The 24,193-nt window shown below is 40.1% G+C and overlaps 2 protein-coding genes across 2 annotated transcripts in view; one reads left to right on the forward strand and one right to left on the reverse strand.

The window, feature by feature from the left end:
- The window catches only part of emc1 (ER membrane protein complex subunit 1), a 10,467-nt gene extending 3,113 nt beyond the window's left edge, over positions 1–7,354 (forward strand). The window contains exons 11-22 of the mRNA XM_035657541.1: positions 175–271; positions 942–1,058; positions 1,870–2,069; positions 2,272–2,421; positions 2,935–3,096; positions 3,299–3,418; positions 3,795–3,932; positions 4,868–5,041; positions 5,266–5,476; positions 5,631–5,715; positions 5,801–5,930; positions 6,374–7,354. Of these exons, the coding sequence (XP_035513434.1) occupies positions 175–271; positions 942–1,058; positions 1,870–2,069; positions 2,272–2,421; positions 2,935–3,096; positions 3,299–3,418; positions 3,795–3,932; positions 4,868–5,041; positions 5,266–5,476; positions 5,631–5,715; positions 5,801–5,930; positions 6,374–6,553 (1,764 nt within the window). The 3' untranslated portion in view covers positions 6,554–7,354. The remainder of the gene's footprint in view (positions 1–174; positions 272–941; positions 1,059–1,869; positions 2,070–2,271; positions 2,422–2,934; positions 3,097–3,298; positions 3,419–3,794; positions 3,933–4,867; positions 5,042–5,265; positions 5,477–5,630; positions 5,716–5,800; positions 5,931–6,373) is intronic.
- A 713-nt stretch (positions 7,355–8,067) lies between these two features.
- LOC118325007 (ERBB receptor feedback inhibitor 1) lies at positions 8,068–17,458 on the reverse strand. The gene is made up of 4 exons (XM_035657550.1): positions 17,325–17,458; positions 12,367–12,530; positions 11,556–11,635; positions 8,068–10,446 (listed from the first exon to the last, which is right to left on the reverse strand). The coding sequence occupies exons 2-4, from the start codon at positions 12,411–12,413 to the stop codon at positions 9,443–9,445; spliced, it is 1,131 nt and encodes a 376-aa protein (XP_035513443.1). The 5' UTR covers positions 12,414–12,530; positions 17,325–17,458; the 3' UTR covers positions 8,068–9,442.
- Between the last annotated feature and the right edge of the window lie 6,735 nt (positions 17,459–24,193).

Genomic DNA, 24,193 nt, shown 5'->3' on the forward strand with positions numbered 1-24,193 from the left:
TTCCCAGTTATTCTTCAGCATGTTTGACATCAGGCTGGTCAACAACAATATGATGATTAATATGATTACTTTCAGAGCACATCAGTCTAGTTTGGGAATGTTTGGCATGTGCACATCAAGTATTAGGATGTTCACAATTTTAATTTTAAAGGTCATTTTTATTCTGTCTCCCAGCTGCATGTCCAGGCCTTCCTCAAGAAAGACGACTCTGTTGGCTACAGGGTCATGGTGCAGACAGAGGATCACACACTCACTTTCATACAACAGCCAGGTATGGATAAAACAGGAAGCATCATTAGCTTTAGAAAGAGTGCTCTGTCAGTCTGCACTGTTTAATGTTACTGAAGCATTGTCACGCGCCACTGTCTTTTTTTGAGTCTACCACTGAGGGGCGCCAAAGTTAAAACATTTAAAAAAACCTGCTCATAGTCATAAAAAAAACCTAATTTTTCAGGAATTTTATTTGGCCCACACACATGTGTTTTTCATTAAGCAGCATGAAAATGGAGGCGCCTGTAATTCTTATACAGGTGTCTGCAGGAGATGTGTTGTAGGGAGTCACGTGGCATTTATAGCCACCAAGGGAAATAGCTTGAAGCTTTTGATTTGTGTGTCACTGTTTACTGTTAAGATCCAGTACATCTTTCCAACGTGCAAACAGACTGGTGAGCCATGATTTGCGTTACGATAACATTTGGGTACATTCCACTTCTTAATCATCATAAATGCTGCCAACATCTGACCACTGTGTGGAGCGCAAACAGGCTTTTGGTTTTCATAACATACACACAATCTTGTCCTTTCCACAAACACGAGCCAGCGGGGGGGGAGGGTGTTTTGTGTCATAATTCATGGAAAGTGTCCACACAAATTGCATACTGCCACAGGGTGTGGAAAGTGGAATGAATGATTGCAGACCAATAATGAGTCTTGTTTTCCAGGGCGTGTAATGTGGACAAGAGAGGAGGCCCTGTCAGATGTGGTGACAATGGAAATGGTGGATCTGCCTCTCACAGGAACGCAGGCAGAGCTGGAGGGAGAGTTTGGCAAAAAGGCCGGTAAATGTCAAACGAGAATCCCCTTCATGTGTTTTTACTCCCATGTTTAAGTCTGTTCTAAATACTAATCTCTGCTTTGGATTAATATTCTGTGTTTTATGTATTATTTTGAAGTTTAAGTCGTTCTCACATGTCCTAGAAGCTTTAGGCAGCTGTCCAGTTCCTAATCTTAAGGGTAGTTTTTCAAGCTTGTCTCATAATTTTGGGATTTTCTGTTAATATAGAGCTAATAATTTAGTCCACTGAATTGTTGCTTTTACTTTTATCCTTACTACAGCTGCTCAGCACCTGCATTTAATCATCAAAGCTGTAGTGTTTTTTTTTAAAAATATTTTTGAGCTTGCTGCTGGCCTGAAGGCCTTAATTGATTCTTGGGTGTGTTTGCTTGGCTGCTTTTGGCTTCACTTTCTTTTGTTTTTGTCTTGTTTTTATTGCTGCGCTTGGATTCAGCCATTCAAGGTAATACTCTGCTTTTCCTCAATAAAACTTGCTTAATGGTTCTTAAGGTTGACTAAAAATACCTCACCATATCCACTGAATCTTTCTTTCTCTTGTATTTCTGTAAAGCCAAATTTGTTCCTGTATTGTTGTTAAACAAGTATTCATTTATAGTATTATAGTTTCTACACATACAGTGATCTACAGAGCCTTTTAATGTTGTAATCTAAACCTGTGATTTGCCTGCAATGACAATACCACAACGTCCACTGCAAGAAACGTCTAATAAGTCGTGAAATGACATCCTTAAATGTGACTTGAATCCACTGAAAGTCATTAAGCAGCGCCTGTGTTCTCACTGTAATGTGTCCAGACGGCCTGATGTCCATGGTGTTGAAGAGGCTCTCCTCTCAGCTCATCTTGCTGCAGGCCTGGATTGCCCACCTCTGGAAGCTGTTCTACGATGCACGGAAGCCTCGCAGTCAAGTTAAAAACGAAGTGACCATCGAGAACCTCTCCAGAGACGAGTTCAACTTGCAGAAGATGATGGTTATGGTTACTGCATCTGGCAAGGTAAGAGACTGAGTGACTAAAGCTTTACCCTCTCATTTAGTTTCTGTTTGTTAGTGTTTCAGGAGAGATGAGCTGAACTTTTGTTTTGTCTATGGTCAGCAGGCAGAAAGTGAAATAAAACACTAATAAATAGACTCCAGCAGGCGTCTCTGAAACGTTCCTGTACAGTTCATCCTCTGTTTTTTTTTTTTTCATTGTTAAGCTCTTTGGGATTGACAGCAAGACCGGCAGTATTTTATGGAGGCACTACCTGGACAACATCCCATCTAATGCAGCCTTCAAACTAATGGTGCAACGGACCACTGCACACTTCCCTCATCCGCCACAGTGCACACTGCTCATCAAAGACAAGGTATCTAATAACAAGGGTGGGAGTCAATTATTATTATCTTATGGGCCACATGGACATCAATAAAGCAAATTACTTCACTGTAAAATCAACAGTTAAGTTTGTACCTCACACAGAGTGTGGTGCTTTAAGAGAGGTACGTTTTTACTGAGCGTGCCATGTAAGCAAGGGAAATGGACTGTACTTCTCCTTATAAAGCACCTTTTCGACCACTACGCTACATGTCATATTCACACACTGCCAACTGCTCATCAGAAACTGTTTAATTCATACACTGATGGCACAGTATTGGGAGCACTTTGGGGTATCTTGCTCAAGGACTGCCAACCTTCACGGATTAGTGGACGACCCGCTCTACCTCCTGAGCCACAGTCGCCTCCCTGGCAAAAAGCTGCATACTATTTCTCCAGCAGTGAGCAGAACTTTAAAGGAAAACATTGGTGTAGCCTGTGTAACTTTAGAAGTGGTGTGCAGTTGTTTTTGCCATTCTTCATATATTTTTTGTTCCATTTTTAGGATACAGGCCTGGCCACACTCCATGTATTTAATCCAATTTTTGGAAAGAAGAGTCACATCAGTCCACCCGCTCTGCCTCAGCCAATTCTTCAGTCACTCATGCTGCCTCTCATGGACCAGGATTATGCTAAGGTCTTACTACTAGTTGATGACCAGTACAAGGTCAGTGACAAACTTTCAACCTCCTCACACACCAGATCAACATTCTACATGGACTAATAGAGATACAGACATATATGTTGTGTTTCTCTCCGTATCCACACCCATCAGGCCAAAACATGACTCTTTTCTTCCTTTAGTTCTTTGATTCAGTCACCAAGAACCAATGTAGTAAAATATTGTATCATCTACTGTTTTTCCACAGGTGTCTGCTTTCCCCTCTACAAAGAATGTACTACAGCAGCTCCAGGAGATGGCCTCATCCATATTCTTTTATCTTGTTGACTCCACCCAGGGAAGACTTTCTGGCTACAGGCTACGAACGGCAAGTGAACATTCAAGGCTCAAGAGTTTCGAGTTTCAGATATTCTAGTCAGTGTTCAGTGTTATTGTTTATAATTGCAGTGATACTTTTACTCCATATTTCAGAAATAAAAAAGGGATCAAGGACACTCAAATATATTTCATATAACTAATTAATTAATTAAAAATCTTAATAGATCAAGAGCCAGTACTATACTTTTAGTGTGAAAGGGAAATGGACAATAAAGATTAGATATTCTGAGAATGAGCAATATAGCCTGAGGTGTGTTTATTGTTCCTGTTCTCACACTGCGTTCTTCTCACAGTGAGTTCCCATTAAATGATACTTAAATCACAGATAGCTGAAAGTATGAATCTGGATGTTTTTGTGCACTCAGGACTTGTCGACAGAGCTGATCTGGGAGGTCGTCATCCCCGCCGAGGTACAGAAGATTGTCTCTGTCAAAGGAAAAAGACCCAATGAGCATGTGCACTCCCAGGGAAGAGTAATGGGAGACCGTAGTGTCCTCTATAAGGTATGATAACTTTCCCTTAAACCTTACTAACTACAGTTTGGAAGGAGTGTTGAGAAGGTTATGTGTATCGTTGCTCTTATTGGTGCTAAATTTGTTGTGTTAGTTGTCTTGACTTCTTTCTTTCCCACTTCAGTCAGAAACACAGTCACTCCCTGTCTACTGATGTAGGCTGAAAACTAATCTTTCCAAAAAAATACCATCACACCATCATGTCACTGTTTCCCCAGTGAATCATATCCCCCCCTCCGCCACTGACTCTGAATAAGAATAATCCCTGTGTTTTTCTACTGGGACACTCCTTACTGTAGTTCTTGCTTATAATTTTAGTGAAAAACTCCCAAGCCCTGTCAGGGAACTGTGGAGACTGCAATGTTTATTATACCCCCACAATACAAAAGTGTATTACAGGATGAACAACAAGTACTGGTGTCTTTCCCACTTCAACTATATATCCTCACTCTTTTCATGTCTTGCGTCTCAGTTTATCATGCAGACATGCAATCTGTGAAAACAAAACAACCTCTTTGTCAAAGTCACCTAGCCCCCTTTTAATAGTTAGTTTATTTATTTATTTATTTATTAGGTCATGTGTATTTGTAAATTCAAGTTTTTCTAAATAAAGACAGGCACCATTTGACATCTAAAAATTATTACACTTACACTAATACACTACACAAGGTTGAAAAAGCTTATTTTACTTCTAAAAATGATTTATTTATAATATAGTTATTAGTGGAGGCCATATGCCTTAATTATTTAGAAATGTGACCATAATTTGTCAGTCATGGTTGTTGTGGGAAATAAAAATGAGCCAGAATTTCTTCATTAGTGAGTATTAGTGAAACGTGTGTATAGTGTATGGGGGTGTATGCATTTGACGATAAAGGATTGATTGATTTAAGATACTGAATGATGTTTCATCTCATTTCTTACAGTACCTGAACCCCAATCTACTGGCTGTGGTGACGGAGAGCACAGACTTGCATCAGGAGCGAAGCTTTGTTGGGATCCTCCTGATCGATGGCGTTACTGGTCGCATCATCCACGAGGCTGTTCAGAGAAAGGCCAGAGGACCGGTGCATGTTGTGCACTCTGAAAACTGGGTGGTGGTGAGTGTTACTGACTGCTAAAATAATGATAAAAATAAAAAGGATTTAATTGTTTTGTTGCTTTTTGCTCTGTGACAGAAAGAATGCATTGTTAGCTCACTGCAGCTCTATAAAAATGACTAAGCACCCACGCTGTAATGAAACATTGATGATGCACAGGTGATGCCTTGAGGGTCTTGTGATCTCACTGCTGTATATGTCCCCATCTCTGTTTCACTCTGCAGTACGAATACTGGAGCACCAAGTCTCGTAGGAACGAGTTCTCTGTTATTGAACTGTATGAGGGGATGGAGCTCTACAACAGCACTGTGTTCAGTTCACTGGACCGACCACATGCTCCTCAGGTGCTCCAGCAGTCTTACATTTTCCCCTCCTACATTTCTACCCTGGAGGCCACACTGACTGAGAAGGGCATCACCAGCCGACATCTGCTCAGTAAGTTTCCAGTCTAGTCTTATGGGATGAGGTATATGACTGTGTTTCATTTTTTCTGGCAAACCAACCTTTTCTTATGAACAATAAGGCCTTTTCAATGTTGTTTGACCTGTTGCATTTTTTTAATGTTTTCAATGGATTTTCTTTGCTACAGTTGGCTTGCCATCTGGAGGGATTTTGTCATTACCCAAGATGTTCCTTGACCCTCGGAGGCCAGAAATAGTGTCTGAACAAAGCCGGTGAGTCCTCCAGTCAGGCTTGATTTTAAACGTTTTAGTTGTTTTCCAGTGTTTCTCTGTCTAACCTGTTCACTTTGATCTGCAGTGAAGAGAACCTGATACCGTACGCACCAGAGTTGCTGATCCGTACAGAGTGGTTCATCAACTACAATCAGACTGTATCAAGAGTGCGAGGAATCTACACTGCCCCTTCTGGACTGGAGTCGACCTGCCTGGTGAGTCTGCCATCACAGTACTGTGATAAAGAGAGGCATTTCTTGTTGTACCAATTGTTTTATTCTAAATTTATTCAAAATGTTTTGACAGAAGGAAATCTTTAAAGTTTTTTTTTTTAAGTACCATTCAGACAAAAGGCAATTCACAGTGCTTTACCGGAAACACATTAAAAATAGAAATACATCACAAATAAGATACTTTAAAGACATCAAATTACATTTAAAAGACAACAAGCACAAAACGCTTAGGATAAACAAGATTTTTATTATTTATGAACACCTCAGGCCTATTCTATCTATTTTGACACAATACTGTGGAATGGTATTGTAAAATAGCCATAGAAATGCAATTCTATCAAGTGTTTATACTGTCAACAAAATGTTCTCTCCCTTTCCACGTAAATGATTACGTTAATATGGCAATGTTACTTTTCCCCTTGCAGGTGGTGGCATACGGTCTCGACATCTACCAGACGCGTGTCTATCCCTCAAAGCAGTTTGACGTACTAAAAGACGACTACGACTACATGCTGATCAGTAGTGTACTCTTCGCTCTTTTCTTTGCCACCATGATCAGCAAACGCCTGGCAGAAGTCAAACTGCTCAACCGGGCCTGGCGGTAAAGTGACCGTCAAAAATCCCATCTCTGACAGCCCCAAGGCTGCACGAAGGACCTCAGCCCGAGGAGATGAGACGGCTGGGGCCGTGCCTGTAGAAGAGCACAGGTCAAAGTTCAATAAGGCCAATAAGGAACTGCAGGGGTGAGGGAACGGTGGGTGGGGGTGAAAGGAGGGATTAGTAAAGGTTTTATGTGTTTATTTTTTAACTTATTTTGCAAGCACAAGGAATTACTTCATAGTAGAATTAACTTTTTTTTGTCATTGTCACTGTCATTATGATTAGATGTTTAACACATAACTGATTACAAATGAATGAAAACAGATGGATTTGGAAATTCCTACACATGTGAAAGTTTGATACTTAAACAATGTTAGTTTTTTCCAAGTTTACTTTTGTGACATTTCTGATTCATCTGTTCTAATGGAGAGTGATAATAAATGTAGAGGTCAGAGTAAAGAGAGACAGAAGTTGTGCGATACACGTGAGCATGATTTGGTACGACACCATAGTTGTATGGTTTGTACTTTTAGTATCAGTCACCATGATACCCAAATGCCATTTGGGTTCATGGCAAATGAACTGTGAATATTAAGTGTGAGAAGATATGATAGCATGGACAAGAAATGGTTTTTGAAGACTCTCCCACCAAAGGCACTGTCCCACTGTCGTCTTCATCACATGCTTGGCGAAGGAAAATGATCATCACCCTTTATTTTCTGTACATCAGTCATCCTGCGGCTCATACATTTGTGAGCAGATTTGATCCACCATCAGTTGTTGCTCCATTAAAATTTGTCTCAGAACTTGTTTTTTTTTCAGAAGCTTTTAGACGGATTGCAAAATGGAAAAAGTCCTAAAATGCTTTGTCTATGGTCAAAAATATAAAAAATATACAATTTTCAAGTTAACGGTATATTTAAAGATATATTTACCGCTTATTTAAGTCATAAGTAATCTAGGTGAGGGGTTATTTTAAGTAAAGATATGTTTGTACTTCCTTAATGTAAAACATTTTACAGAAATGGGTTCATCGAGATATATACACACACAATATATTGTATATAAGCCAGTAAAATAGAAGAATAACAGTAATTCCTTATTGGTATCCTTGGCATTTCCTTTTGTCTGCATTACAGTATGTTTAATGTCATTGCAGTAGATTTACAGTCAATCAATTTTTTGCACCAACAGTCTCTCCTTCTTCCAAATCCAATATTATGTATCTATTTGTCTCTCCAGGATGTTGCAATCACAACAATCAACACAAAATCCAACCAAATTTACCCAACTTTTCCACAGTTTGACCAATTGTAGTTTCGCACAACTTCCGCCAATCATAGCAGTCCCTCGTGCATATGTTACCAAACTATCAATATTCTCACTGGAACAAGTTGCCTTGAATGAATTATACATAAAGATCTTGGAGGGGCTGAAGAGGTGATGTTTCCTGTTTTCAAATGAAAGCTGTAGTTTAATGTGAATCCAATGTAAAAAGAAAAAGACATTGAGCCTATCATAGAATGAATAAGTTATTTTATTTCTATAAATAGATTAAAAACACAATTTTACAATGATTTACTTTTGACACAAACATTATGAACTTAGAAACAGTCTTTGCTCGGGTCAACACAGAATCTGAGAACTTCCAACCTGTTGATGTAACAAAGGTTGTAAATGTGGGTCTGCAGCTCAACATGTAAACGTAACAAGATTTCCATGCCCACACACACAAAAAAGAAGCATTAAAGGCCCAATCTGTACTTTTTTAACCATATATATACATTATTTGAGCTCAGTACACATACATAATTAAAATAATTCATCATAGTGATTTAAAAGTTTGTCAACTGACCATAATTGAAAATAAAGGCCTCTTTTACTCTTGTTTACACAAACATTACTGATGTAAAACCTTTAACACCAGAAAACATTAATGACTTGTTGGCTAGTGTTCTTCATATGTATTAAAAGACCTGTCAGTCAATTTAAGGGTGACAGCAGGTTTCAGTCATGTGTTCTGAATTCAGGTGGTGGGCATGCTCTTTTGTTTATATTCTGCTCGCAGAAATTTCTTTTAAATAAATTAAACTTTGTCCACACGAGCATAGAATATGATTCAACAGTCAACGCTTAAAATGAGAATGTTGAGTGTTTTGCAGGTAGGACGCAGCTCGGTTCAGCTTTCTGATAGTAAGAAATGAAGCATGCTTGCACAAAGAGCCTGCAAAAGGCACAAAATGTTTGATATCACTGTAGTTCAAAGCATGTTTTGTTTGTGTTGTGTCATCTAATATTTACCATAAATCTTAATGTGAGAATTATTCGGCAAAATATTATATCTCTCAATACATTATACTTTTTTTTCAAGCAGCATTGTCATAAAAAATAATGTACATGGGAGGAACAGTTTGGTACAAGCCCAGCTTGTACGTACAGTAATTATTTGCTCGCTTGTAAGACATATAGTATTAGCTCCGTTTGTTTTAGTGATATGAGCACATGGCTGTCAGACATAAAAATTAATGGGCGATGACACACTTTCCCAGTGAGAAAACTGAAAAACCAAAAATGAAAAGTGTTATAGGAGGTAAATATTTCTCCACTATTAGTGAAACTGGATGTGTTCCAGGTTGAACTAGAGGAGACGTCGCTATAAATACTGACCGGTAAAATGTTCAGTTAAAAACAGACAAAAACCTCACAGTGTTGTGTTACACAAGTGATCTTGAAATACATTAGTCATTTAAAAATAACACCAATATGACATTAGACATGTGAATGTAGCATGTAGATGTTTTCACTCTGTACAATAGTGTATCATGTGATTATTAATGATGTCAGTCGCAGTTTTGTACTCATCAAGTTTCAGACAGGAACATAAGCCAGAGTTTCTATCTCTTCTGCCAGACGCTGCTGGTTCCCGTCCTCACCGGTTCACTCAGGAGTCTTTCTCGTCTGTCAGAGTACGCCGGTCGACCCGGCGGCAGGAGGATGTAGTGTGTAGCACTAGCCTGTCTGCCATCCTTCAAAATGGGAACAATGCAGGGAGAAAACTGAGCTGCAGGTGGCGCCCTTTCACTCTGCTGTCTCTGTAATGCCTTACTCACATATTTGGGGTTAGCAGCAAAACTCTGTGTGGCAGGCATCACACCATTGATGTAAATTGGAAGGCTTTTGGGGCTCGGGGTACGTGGTGGGCAGGGCGGGACTAAGGGGACCCTTGGAGGAATTTTTGGAGGCTTGTCTTCCTCACTGGCGCTCGTTGTCTTTGAGAGAGCAGCAGGTTTCGGCGGGATCGGGATACGAGGAGGGATTAGTGGCTTGTCAGTCGGGCAGGTTGTGCTGCTGCTGTGGAGAGGCTGGAAAGCAGGGCCTGCACAGGAGAAGCGGAGTCTGGGTGCCTGGTGTTGGTCTGACTGTTTGGTACACAAAGTATCAGAAATCTCGTGCTGGTGGTCTTCTCTCTGGAGAGACAGCGCCCACATGTTGACTCCAAACCCGCTTCCTCTACCCGGTCTGTCCTCTCTGGCTGGCCAAGAGAAAGCCATGGAGCCAACCCCAGCACCACCAGCCTGCAACGAGCTCTCCTGGTAGGCGTAATTTACTTGGCCAAAGTCTCTGTTCATGCCCCTGCACATGGCCTTGGGGCAGCTTCTGGGCAAAAGGCGCCGTCGGTCACTGGTAAAAAACTCCACCTCGCTATCAGCTGCCTCATCAGACATGAGCTCCTCCGGGTCAGGCAGAGGCGGTAGGGGTTTGACTTCTCTCTGGTGGCCCCCAAACAATGTCCGCCTCTGGGAGGAAGGGACCACCTGGTCTCCCTCGTTGGGCCGCACTATGTTGTCAGATATTAGGCCATAATTATCAGAGTAGAAAGGAGGTTGTGAGATGTTGCCTGGGAAAGGGAGAAACAATCGTTTATTAAATATAATTCATGATATGTATTGTACACCAAGATACCACTGCTTTGTTATACGGGGTTTTGCTATCACTGTTGTTTCCTTCAGTGCAGATACTATTCTCAGAGGAAGAAACATGGAAAACAACTTGCAATGAGAAAAAACTCTTAACTCTTAACTTGAGTGTAGTGATGGTGTGGGAGGGGAAATATACAAGTGGGAGTGGGCTGCTCACTCTGCTTAGAAAAAAGCCTCCTGTTTTGCTGAAGGTATCGTACAGGAAACGGGAGTAAAAACATGTTGAAAACAACGGCTTAACCTATCACCCTCTTCGTCAAACATCAGCCACAACACCCTGATTAACACAGGAATCGCCATTATCTGCGGGGCAGGCCGTAATCTTAACGGAGCTTCCCATGTCCTTCTCTGTGGAAACATCCGACGTGCCCCAGACTGCAAGAACAGCTGCTGATCAGGGAGCAATAGTTTACCCGGCTCTCTCCTCTGCTACACAGCTCAGTCCAGTGATGACAAACTCACCTCCCTGTCTACACGCTGTTTTATTAGTCAAACAGGGTTTAAACTCTTAAGAATGTATATTTCTACTGGCACAATTGTACAAATTAACTTCATTTAAAAATGATCACAACATTAAGAAAATGAATGATTTAGTATAGCAAAACATTTATAGCACTTGTCAAAGCCTTTACGTGGTTTTACAATGAAAAAGATCAGACATAGACAGTAAAAAAGTCGGTTGCTGTAGAAAGTTATCATTGTTTTGTTTGGTTTACTTTAATTTAATTTCATAGATAACTCATAATCATGTGTACTGTCTGTCTTGAACACACGTTCCTTCCTATCTCAAGGTTTAACAGTTAATTCTAATATAACTCACACCAGTCCAAAACGGGTTATAGTCGCTATTCATTTTCAAAAACCATGATGTTAATATTTGAATATTCCTTAGAAATATTAATTGAGATTCTGTCAAATTGAAACCATCAGTATCATATGCATCCAAGTTCATTGTAAGCAGTTTTAAATCTGTAGTTTTCTTTGTTTCATTTACTCATATGTAAAAAATAACACGTAAAAGACTCACAGTTAAATTCCTTGGCCATTTGCTGTTGTTGATGCTCTGTCGGGTTGTGTTCCATGTCAGCACTCAGGCCAAAGCACATTCTGCAAAGCAACAGAGGTTGAGAAATCCATACACAGGAGTACATGTGTAAATCATTCTTGCACATAACCTGACATGAGTAAGTCATTATATGTGAAATAACATGCATGACATAAGGTTTAACAGAACATATGTTCTGCTCTCCTTCATATATTTGCATCATGTAACAGCAGTGGAAGTATGTTTGCTTTTTGTTTACCGAATATTGTCATCCTGTTTCTCTATATTATCTTTTATCTATTAACTATAGTAATACTGTCTACTCTGTATGAACAACAACTATTGCGTGTCTGTCTGTCTTGGAAGAGAGATCCCTCCACTGTTAATTTTACTCAGCTTTTTTTCCTGTTAAATGTTTTCTTTTCACTCTTTCCTTATACAATGTCAAGATTAATACATTTGTAGTTAACATTAACATTTTCAAAGAATATGATGGACATAATTAGAGGATTAACTCTGGGAATAATTTAAAGTGAATGTGACTGAATGCTAGATGGTTTTTAAACAATTGCATGTGTTCATCTATTATAACAGCTTAAAGATTTGCTTTGGGGTGTAGATTGTTGAACTTGTTGATTTTCACATCAAACATGACAAAATAATAACTTTAAAAATAACTTTTTTTTGTTTTTGTTTTTGTGTGTATTTAATATGAATTGCCACAGAATGATACTCCTGATATTGTATGTTTTTATTATATAAAAGTTAAAGGAATGTTTGTATGTTTGGGTACCTGTTCAGGTCATGCTGTCCCCAGTAGTTGTTCTGACTCCCGGCCATGTTGTAGCAGAAACTGTGTTCTTAAAAAGCATGAAGGTCTGTTTGATATCGGTCTAAAGCTCCAACACGAGTCAGCTCCATCAAACCCATCACGGCTTCATTCTAGCCAGCAGTAAGCTGTTGGAGACAAACAGAAAACTGAGTCACTCTGCTTTCTTTTACATTCACATCTTGTTACAGCAGGTGTGTCAGAATTAGGCTTTAAAAACAAAAACATGAATAAAATGTCCACATTTGGCTTTTGCGTTACATCACTCCCTTAGATTTTTTCCGTTCACACCTTCATCAGTGTGAAATGTCCATAAACAGGGCATATAAACAGTGCACATCTGGAACACAAGACCATCCAGTACACCCAGCTGCATGCACTCATCCTACAAGGCAGGTCATAGGTCAGGATAGATACTCCAGATACTTGGAGGCTCGAAACACAAACAGCTATAGATTCAATAACATATATGATTAATACAGCAGGAACATAATTACAGACCTATAAGTCCCAGATCTCTGCCTCGGATAAGTACATAAAAAGCATTTTTGTGAGAGTAGAAGGTAAATATTTTTTCCTGTGGATTTTGTCTTTAATATTTACTCGGTACAGTACATAGCAACTTGCATTCCTGAAACACCACATTGTTTTAGGTGAGCCTCTAAGAAACAACAGTCACAACAAAAGCCCAGTAAATGACTTCAGTCTGCTCTGGCAGCTGCCATGTGTTTCTCTTTGTGGTTCTAGCTTAAAGCCATTTGTCTGATGTGCAGGCTATTGCACAACCTCTGGGTCAGATGTGGGAGGGCAGCAGCACTCCTCGCCCTCCTTCCTCTCTGTGACCATGAAACCCTGCAGTATCCGCCCTCACAACAGGGGCTAATTGTGCAGAATTCCTGTGATGCTGACAGACACACTCCACCACTGAGACGGCACACCAAAGCACAGCGCCTACAAACACACTTAGGGACAAGTAGGTTTGATTTAGATTCAGCTACGGGTCGTAATATATTTTAGTTGATTAAATAATCAATTATTCTATATATATATTATAATATATGTCTACAGACGTCACACTGCAACAGATGGGGGCAGGAACGGATGACGCTTGTCCTACGGAAAATTTTATAACAAAGCTGTTATTTTCAAAATGGTTTATAACACGTAATGCGTTGACTCCCTAGAGTATTGTTGTGAAATATGTCCCATATCTGCAGATGAAAGAAACACTTTGTATTCCAGTTTTAAACCAGCTAATGAGTAAAAACAAAGACTGTGTCATGCCATAGTTGCATTTAATGTAAAATGCTATATTTAAAACAACAAAATAGCTGCCACCTTGCTTGTTTCCAGATGCCAACACTGATATCAACTTTTTGCATGTAGCACTTTTCTGGATCCAAACTGATGGTTCATCATGCCACCAATATGGGGGAGCCCTGGACAAGTCACTGGGGTTTAGAGCCTTTGGGAACCCAATGCTCCCAAAAAAAAGGGCTAAAGTCCTTTTGGGGCTATTGCTGCAGCAGCCCAGGGTTCAATAGAATAATTACTGTTTAGAAGGGCTACAAGCCTTTTACAATAAACTTTTACGATACACAATAAACAGTCCTCGTCGCCCTCCCTCTGCTGCTGCCGTGAACGGGCAGCGACGCAGAGAGCGGATAGGGAAAGGCAGAGAGGAACAAATCCCCACACAGAACCAGGTTTTAAGTTCCATCCCTAACCCCTGGTCATCCTGCTTTTATGTGAAAGGTGAAATTTGCTTTCTTGGCTTTACTCACAAGGTGGAAGGTCCAAGGTTAGGTTCAACAGACCAGTTGACACAGTGTGTAAGCACTGGGCCTCCACCCTGTTGCAAAGTCCACAAGCAAAGTACTCAGTACTCTTCCAGATTCCAGCAGGGATGCTGCTCAGTACCCCGAGGCCCTGACTCTGTCCCAGCAGAGCCACATCCAGTGATCTTCATGATCAGAAAGCACCAGGTACACTTCACTAATTCACCTGCAGACCACAATTGAGTTATCCATCCCTCCGACTGGTCCAGAGGGCAAAGCAAGGTCTTAATTTTACTATCCCGCTGCAATCTTATCCTTCAAAGTCCTGCTTTGTATCATGTCACTAATGAGTCTACAGTCGATGTGGGAGGCAAACAATGCAGAGCATGCATAATGCAACAAAAACCCCACCACAAACAAAACAGTGACCCATGCATCTATTTGAATATTTATGTCATCCTTAAAACAACCGACAGTGGCGTCATTTCCGCCAGTGAGCCTCGGAGATGGAAGACGATGAACAATTATGAATTCTACCAGCAAGTACTCAGCGTCCATGAATGGAGCCACTCTCAGGCATGAATGGGCCTTTGTGTCTCTTTGGTGCGCAGTATAGCAAGCCTGAAAATACAAGTGAACTCTCCCATGAGGTTAAGACTGAAGATACGCCATGGAGACAAGCAGACATGGCCAAGGTATGAGCCTGTGCTGAAAATCCTCTGCAGGAGGATTGTGTGTACTGGCACTGTTGAAAGGACAAGGCAGAGGCTAAAAAACAGTTTGTTTATCTCATGCAGGAGCCTTGATGTGTCGTCCTTGGCTGTTCCCACCTCTCTTCTTTCAGGCAATAGGCCATTCACTGACTGGACATTTACAAATGACTTAATTATGGTGCTGGCATAAAGTATGTGCTTTACATCTCCTAATTACAACTTGCTGTAAACTCTACTGGTAACACTCACAGCTTTGCAGGCTGTACGGAAATCTGACCAGATGCCTTCATTATAAATATTTCCACCACAACATTAGTAGGTCTCAATACTAAAAAATGCAGCAGTATGTGACTTAACAGAGCAGTTCTCACAGCACAGCACTAGCTGCACAGATGCAAGTTTCCAGAGTTACCAAATAATCTGAATAGACAACTGCAGTTGGTTTTATTAAAGGAAATATATCCTAAAATGTGTGACCGGGACTTTCACACGGTGTTATAGTCTACTAACAAACCAGACCTGTTGCAGACATACATTTACGCTACATGTATTGGTTTTTATTAGGTCAAATATGTGAGGCCCGTAATGTGACAGGCCTGATAGATGCAGTTCATAAACTTGAACATTGACGTCACCTAAAAATTCACTGCGTACAGCATGAAGGGATAAAAGTGACATGACCCACTTTGACATGCGTGACAAGATATCTAACCTTGAAATAAAATGCAGTTTTAGTTCTCTTAATCACCTGCAAAAACAATGAGCCTTAATCTTTTAAGCATATACATTTTACTCTATAGTTTGCTTTACGGTTGAGAAATAAATAGATTATATTTTCATAGCCTAGGTTTATGACCAAAATGTTTTCCAATTGTCCAATATATGGCATACACTGGGCCAAGATACACTTGTTATAGCATTTTTCTTAGCATTTTAATAATTATGTAATATATTACTTATTATTTTTTATGTATTCATTTTTATACTTTAAATTTATTTTTCTAATTCTTATTCTAATTTGTATATTGCACACTTGCCTTGACAGAACGCCCTCCAGACAATGCCAGCCTACATTTCACATTACACTGTATTGTGTAATGTGAAAAATAAAAGCTTTGAATCTTTTTATGTAGACTTAAATCCTCCTGATTGTAGGCAGATACTGGTGAATCATTAGTCTCTGGGATTCATTTCCTTTATGACCTAAACTGTAAACTTTACACAATAACGGTCATGCAGTTCGTTATGATGTGAATCACTTAAACACTGGTCAGAGCCGTATTAGTTTATTGAAGCCTATTCAGTAGGTGTTGGTGGTGGAAAATAAAGAAATTAGAGCTGAGCTGATTCTCATTTGCTCTCAGCCAGCAGGTGTGGAAGGTACCCGGGAGGCCGAAGCAATTTGGCAACTCAATTTTGACTCATGCTATAAATTACATAAATCACCTCAGTAATTCACAAATTAGAATGATTTATTAAATTGTAATAATTTAGTAATATCACAATGCCTTAATTTCTTTAAAGAGCAGAACTAGAAACAAATTATTCATATTTACAGGCTGAACTACTACAACCATCCAAAATATTACTTTCTCTTGAAATTTCACATGCAGCTTTCAAATGAAATCACCTTTAAAAAATCCATTTAGTATGAGTAAGCTGAGTGAGCCTATTTATGTAACCAGTCATAAATGTAATATGCAACAATCTTGTGAAGCAACAACTTTAAAATCAAGATGGAAGTAGTCTAACCAACTACCAATACTACTACAGTGCATTAGAAATAATATCTTCATAAATTAAAATACACTCTCATTTCTTTATAAGGATAAATATATGTAGATATAACCAGATAATTACAGACACAGATAGATAGGATACATGTATATAGAAATATATACATATAGATAGTTAGGCAGACAGATATTTAAAACAATATAAAATGATTATGAGTACATTTAAGGGTATTTAAAGACCAAACTGCACACAACAACTCCTCTGGTTGTCCTCAGCACCCACTAGCGGCCGACCGGGGACCGACCCAGCTCAGGACTCACCCATCCCGCCTCGATGGGACTCGCTCGGCGGACATCAGTGAACCGAGCTGCGGCTCAGGAGAACAGTCTGTCCCGCTGCTCACACTTTACTATAACTCTGACAAACGACCTGAATTTGCCCACAGACAGCTCAACTAAAGGCTCTTTTAAAGTCAACTTACTGTAATTTTCTACCAACGACCGCGACTCACGAGTATTTCTTACAGTTTCCTCGCGAGGAATACAGTGAAAAAGTATAATTTCATATCGATATAATTTAAATAAACAGCCTCCCCCCTGTTCACATCACACACCGCTCAGGAAAGCTCGCTTTAAGAGGATTTGAAGCCCAGTTTTCAATATTATTATCATGGCTAAACGGACGGAAGTCTTACCATGAAAGCGCTTTTAGTCCAATGTGTCCAATGTGAGAAAGTCTGTGTGTGTAGTAAGAACTCAGTCTGCCAGTCAAAGCTGAACCATGTGCAACATCCCTCCTCTGTCAACAACACTGGGAGGTGAAACTCATTTTGTCAGAGTGACGCGGTTTTCCACATCTCCTTATAAATGCATCCAGCACCCCGGGCACGTTACTGTAACTCCACCCAGTCCTCCTTAAAGGGAAAAAATACCCTCAAAAACACACACCATTAGGGAAAAACTAAACACCGTTAGAACTAGTTTTTTATAAACCAGCAGGGGTGGAAAATGACTAAATATGAGTTCACAAAAAAAAAAATCACATTTGTTACTGAATTCTACTCTAATAATTTCAAGAGAACAATATATTGTGTTTTATCTGATAACTATATTAACTGGTTACTATGCTGATTCAAATTTCACATGATAGTCTCATAAGATATGATGCATCGTTCTTGAGTCAGTTACCGAACAACACATAAAAAGTTCAAAATAGCATTTTTGACCAGTCACAACATTAAAATGCTGCTTGTACCTTCATACATAAGCAATAATAATCCAATACACAGTCATTCAGCATAAATAACCATTTAAGGGACTGGAATACTTCCTCCACAGCTGTACACTAGAGAAGAGGTTGACAGCCTGGTGGATTTCCAGTTCAAAATATGGGTCAAATAAGCCAATACTCACAGAGAAACTCTGTCCAGGTACAGCTGTCATCACTCACAAAATGTGCTGCCAGAACAGAAAATCTGTGAAAATCGAAGATAGACATGTGACTACTTCAAGGCTCGAGCAAAAAATGTCTATCCACGATACTATTGAGTGCTCTTACCATTTTATTTATTCCAAGATAATTAATGTTCATAAATCAGAAAGCCGAATTTCCAGTTTTTGTAATCTACACGAAGTAAATCTGAAACCTCCAGAATTAGAATCGTTTTATCTGTCTTGCGTAATGAGTGTATGGGAAATTGCCCTTCATAAGGCCATAAACGATTTTGGTCTGACCTGTGTGGGAGTCAGAGAGTGTGTGGGTGGCTTTTGGCGTGAGCACAATATACTGTACGACTGATAGAGAGGAACAAGAACGAGATTGGCAGCCCAGTCATGGTGGATGAGAACTTGTTTTGAAGCCTCATTGTCACATAGGAGTTCACTGTCTGTGTTTGTCTTCACCCACACTGAGAGAGGCAGAAGGACAATACAGGAGGCCTTTTTACTAGAAAATAACAGGGAAGTGAGTGCAGACCAGTTTTGTTTTTACCAGTCCAGACCACACTGAGCCTACAGTCCTCCTTCAGACTGCCAAATGATCTTTTTGTTGTGGTAACAATCCAAATAAATCCTCAGGCAAATAGACACATTAACTATTGTAAAGTGCTGAATAAAATAACCATCTCATAAAAGTGTAAGAGAGATGCCAAAGGACCCTGTGACCTCCCGTCCTATTGTTCAATTGTTCCACTGTTGAAATACTCCACATAGGGTCATATATGGATTAAGGAGTGCCTTACACCTATATACCTACTGTAAATCACAAACCCACAAAACAAATACACCACATGTAATATGTTTCTATTGCTGCAATCATTCGACTGTCCCTCTTCTACCAGCGTAATTTGTTTGCTCAAAGGAATACTCATACTTTTGGGCAAATAAGCTGTTTCACCAACTTCCTGTTGTGCAATGAAGTGATTGGTGGCAGCACACGTGCTTCCAGTGTGACATAAAAAGGTGAAACTGCTGTCAGTGGTCACGTAAGGATTTGAAGAGTAATGGTGTGGCTCACATCTTGATTGAACAGTCACAATCCCTTTAAAGATCTTGAAGGTTATAGTCTTTTGGCACAGCTGGCACGGCAAATTTAAAGCTTTTGCCGCCTGGACCAGCAGATTTAATCGTCCCTGCCGCTCTGCTGTTGCTCCGCCGTCCTCTGTGGGCGCTTGTGGTGACCCAGGATGCTCAAAGCTGTGGGGGTTGTTGTCGGGGTGGGCCAGTCTCCCACAGGGGAGGTCAAGTCATTTCCTGCTCTGAGAGACCTCCGTCCCTCACAGCTGTCAGTGCAGTCAGAAGCCCACCTCCCACATCTGTAACCCCCACCCCTCCTTTGTGCTTTTTTCAAAGATGTGATTGATTGCTCTGAAGGAACTCCCTCATGCTGCTGTGAAATTAAAGATGGACCATCAAAGCTGGACCCAAATCAAGGCCTTCTGTTCATGACTTTTTTATGAGCTCAATTCAACTAAAGATGAGAGACATCAAGGTTAAAGTGGGAATCAATAGTGAATACAAGATGATATTAAACAGTGATAATAATCCCTGAAAGCTGGATCGGTAGAGCGGATCTGTTTCACGTATGTGCAAAAAAATGAACAGCCAGCAGATAACCCCTAAAAAGGGGAATATCGCAGAAGATAAATGTCTGCCCACCACTCATTTAACAACGTCTCAAGCTGGAATAGGAAATAAAGTAAGTAGGTGTTAACATACGTGTTCGATGGTAAATACATTTGTGTAGGTTGATGTGCTGACACTGTGACACAGGGAATTCTCTTATAGAGGAACCAGCTGTGTACAAACATGTAATAGTAATTAGAGCTCCGTTACAGACTGCAGACAGACCGGCCTGCTGCTGTTTTCAAAGTCACGGTCGACCTGTCTTATGTTTGAGTTTCACATTCCTTTTAAACACGTCGTTACTGTGGATCGATGTTAGAGGTTGTAACAAATAAAAGAACTTGTATCAAAATTACTCACTTACTACTGCTACATGTGTAAGAAGTTAAAATTCCTATCCATTGAGAATTTGAGTGGATGTGTTAATACACTCTGAAATAAGGGGGATCGTCATCCAATTGTGGACTGAAGTTGCAGGAATTGTGAAAAGAGAGAAATTCTTAGGAAATTCTCTGATCTAGTTTATTGCACCTCTTTGATACCACCCACCACTTCCTTCAGCCTGACCTGATAAAACAGTCATGCTTGATGTTTTAATTTCAAAGTAAACTGACACACAGATGGTGTATATTTTATATTACACATATTGTCATATGAACTAAGGATAAGGGCTTTACAAAGGTTCTGATTACTTTCTGAATCACTACCATTCATTCAGACTTTATCATCTGCAGCATTTGTGATTTGAAAAACACACCCTTCATTTAATCTTTTTTAATTTAATGGATATGCGGCCGTGTCTGACAAGTTGGAGGCGCCAGGAAGGAATCCGGCTCCTCAAATGTCTGAGTGGGCTTCACACCGCGGCCTTTGACCCCATCCCGTGAGGAGACAGCTCAGTTATCAAAGAACCAACAGCCACCGGGAGGAAGAGGAGGACAGAAGAAGAAGATGTTTGTGCTTTTCTTTGATTGTTGGGTAGTTGAAGAACTGCCCTGAGGGCCAAAAGAAAATATAATATTTTCTTTTTTACAATTATACAAATAACAATTCAGGCTGCTAATGTATCCTAAATGTAGCTATAAGGAAATTAATGGGTAAGACGTGGAAAACACACACATACACAAACACACAGCGTTGTGTGTAATGGTGCTATTCTCATAAAAGACCAGAAACCAAAACACTTTTTTCCCAGGGTACCAACAGAGAATAACAAAACAGAGTGGGCAGGCAAAGAAGTGATGGAGGAAGTGGCGAGGATTAAAGTGATTTAAACCCTGTGACATCTGATTTCACGGTGACAGCTTCAATGAATGGCAGAAACCAGAGCTTGAAAAGAGCAATTCTTTGCCCAGGATGCAGCACTGGAGGCAGCTTCCTTACCCGTGATTTCAGGCCTCAGTGTGGGCCGGGGGTCTGCAGGCCCAGCGGGAGGCCTTCCGCAGCCCTGTGAAGTTGATCTCCAGTTCATTAAGAGTTTTAGTTGAAATGAGTAGAGGATAAAAGAGGGAGAAAAATAGGCTTTTCATCACTTCATTCCAGAGAACCTAACACGTGGGCCATGGATTTGACTTTATTTTGTGATTTCACTCCTCAGTGGCACCTCTCTGCATGAAGCACCGTATCATCAGAGTGAAAAATATTGTTTGTTGGCTCTGACACAAGATCACTCGTCAGAACATGGACTGTCAATATTTGCTTGCCTTCGCAGTGCTCACAACTTGTTCTGAGGTCAAAGTCTTTTTGACTCACCACATTACATACAGGCCAGGGTCAACTGTCAGGAGGGCAGCGGAAAATAGTCAAGTTTGGTAATATTTTTGTGTGACGGCTGATTATTTACTGTGTGTGTACGTCATGTTGCTATTTTGCAGAGTAGCAGGGGGAGGAATGACGATGCCATCTGTGTGTTTCCTCAGAAAACCATGGTATGATCTCTCTTAGTCTCTCTTACCCCACAACATAGCTCAGAATCCTGAAGCATGACAAAGTCAGTCTTCCCTTTTTCCTCACTTTATCTCTCCTCTTACTCCCACCCTCCTCCTTTCCCTTCTCTCACCTTACTTAGTCCCGCTCCATCATTTCCTGTCGAGCCAGACTGAACCATGTTTTAGAGTTTACTGGTCCTCTCCTTGCTTTACTCCTCCACTTCCTTGTTCACAGATTCCTGTCTTGTAAGGTAGAGAAAAACGCAGTGTGACATTATAACAGACCTCCAGCAGATATTACTGCACGAAAGCAGGCAGAGTCTGAGAAAAGTCAAAGCAGACGTGGGAGTCTCTTCCTGGCAACATGACTGATTCATGCAGTAAATGACTCGGAGGATCATAGGATCATCAGCTTGGCAGAAAATGTACCATATCACTCGCCACAGCATGTCCATCAGACTATATCCTGTCTCATTATTGGAAAAACTAGAGCTTCAAACAAAAAATTTAATGAAAGAGAAAGAGAAAAAACTGAATGTACTAATAAAATAAAATTAAGACATCAAGATCTTTACACAAACTTTCCAGTAATACTGCAGTCTGAATTGAATTACCTTGGAAAATATTTCTTTATTGCTATTGGCTATTTGCAGAATAGTAAAGTGGGAGGAAGTGATGCTGTGGTGAGGTAAGGCCTCGAGTAAACGTAGGCAGTGCGTGACTGTGTGTGAGGGAGGACTGAGGGCAGGGCTCTGAGAAACGAAAGGCCTCTGTGGTGGTTTGGTTGAGTCATTCAAAAATACAGCTGCTGACTCAGTTTGCAAATTTGTCTCCAGGAGCACGTCGCCAGTCTATCTGGCATTGTGTGCGTGTGTGGGTGCGTGTCTAACCTGTTGTTGTGAGGACCAAACATCCTCGTAAAGGCAGGATAAGGGAACTCAGCCAGGTTGATCTTTATTACTCTGAAAAAGATACAGACAGAGGTTCACTTCTTTCATTTAGGTTTCATTCTATCAGAAACAATGTGCTTGTGGCGTGTTCAGAAACCACTCAAAGAATTACACTGCGGATTACATCAAATGGAAAATGAAGCTTTGCCCGAAGGAGTGCCTATTCACACCACTGCTGTAATCCCATCCTGGCACCAGGTCAAAGCTTTTCTGTGATTCAATCCTTTCGTCATTTCTTCATTTTTCTCTACACACCCTTCTTGCCACAGTAACTGTGTCAGTCCAACCATCAACACAATGTGATCCATCTGGGAGTATGGACTCTAGGACACACTTCAGAATTAGTCATCTTGAAAGTGTTGCAAGGTCCAAGAATGGTGTGCTGTTGTTGACATTATTGTGTTCAGAAGGGTAATTAAGAGGGACACCTCCCTCCATGATGGAATGTAACTTCCTGATAAAATTGTAGAGCCATGTAACCTTTAGTGTGATGCAGTGTGAGTCATACTGTATTAGGAAGACTGTGCACAGTAATTACCCGTTTAGCTTTATTTCCCTGTTTAAAATGTGTTACAATAAAACTGATGATGGTAAAAACAATGAGCAGCAGCTGTTTCTGGAAAAGATAACTGGAGGCATCATCTGCTTCAGCAAGTTTAAACCTGCAAGTCAGTCCCAAAATGGGCGCCAACATCTGAATCCCATATAGGGATTATGGAAATCCCACATGGGATTCAGATGTTGAGGAAAATTTTCCAGTGTTATTTGCTACAACAAATTTCGAGCATCAATAATCATACTTGCTATTGGTAAACCTAAAATATCTCAACTGGCTATCTGAAGTATTGAGCATAAGCTTTATCACCTGCTAACATCACTTTAATTGCTATATTGTTCTTTGTCAGTAAAGAGGTTGTTGCTGATTCATCTGCATGGCAAGTATTCATTTATGTTAAACCGGTTTGTGATACACATTTATTATAGCAACAAAATGGTTTTTAAATTCCTTTCTATACATTAATTTCATTGTATTTAATGTCTCTGATTATGTCAAAGCTAACTAACTGCTAACTGCTAACGCATCACAACATTCCACAGCAGCACGTTGCTATCTCGGAATTCAAATAACAACCAACGGTTTTTAGTACGTTAGCTAATCCATGTTAGCTAACGTACACTTGTTAGCTTAACTCATAGATGAGTCAGTATATATATATATCTATGAGCTTAACTAACGTTAACTTACATAGACGGTAAATTAAGTTTTAGCTAACGTTAGCTAGTTAGCGTTATGCTACTTCAAAGTAACCAGTTAGTTAACTAGTAACAGCCAAGGAGGTTAAATAATGCTAACGCTAATTCAGTTAACTGAATTTAGCAGCTGAGTTGGGCTAACGTTAACTAACGGTCGCTAACGGCAGTTTGGTAATGTTTGCAAACCTGAACAAAGCAGCAAAACCCAAGGCCTCAACTACAGAGACATCTTATTTATTGACACATTTAACAGACATTTGATTTTGTTATGAGTCCATGTTAGCTATTTAAATATGAAAATAACACATT

The sequence above is a fragment of the Morone saxatilis genome, unplaced genomic scaffold (genome assembly GCF_004916995.1).
Source record: "Morone saxatilis isolate NCDOM2014 unplaced genomic scaffold, NCSU_SB_2.0 Contig15, whole genome shotgun sequence".
Lineage (NCBI taxonomy): Eukaryota > Metazoa > Chordata > Actinopteri > Moronidae > Morone > Morone saxatilis.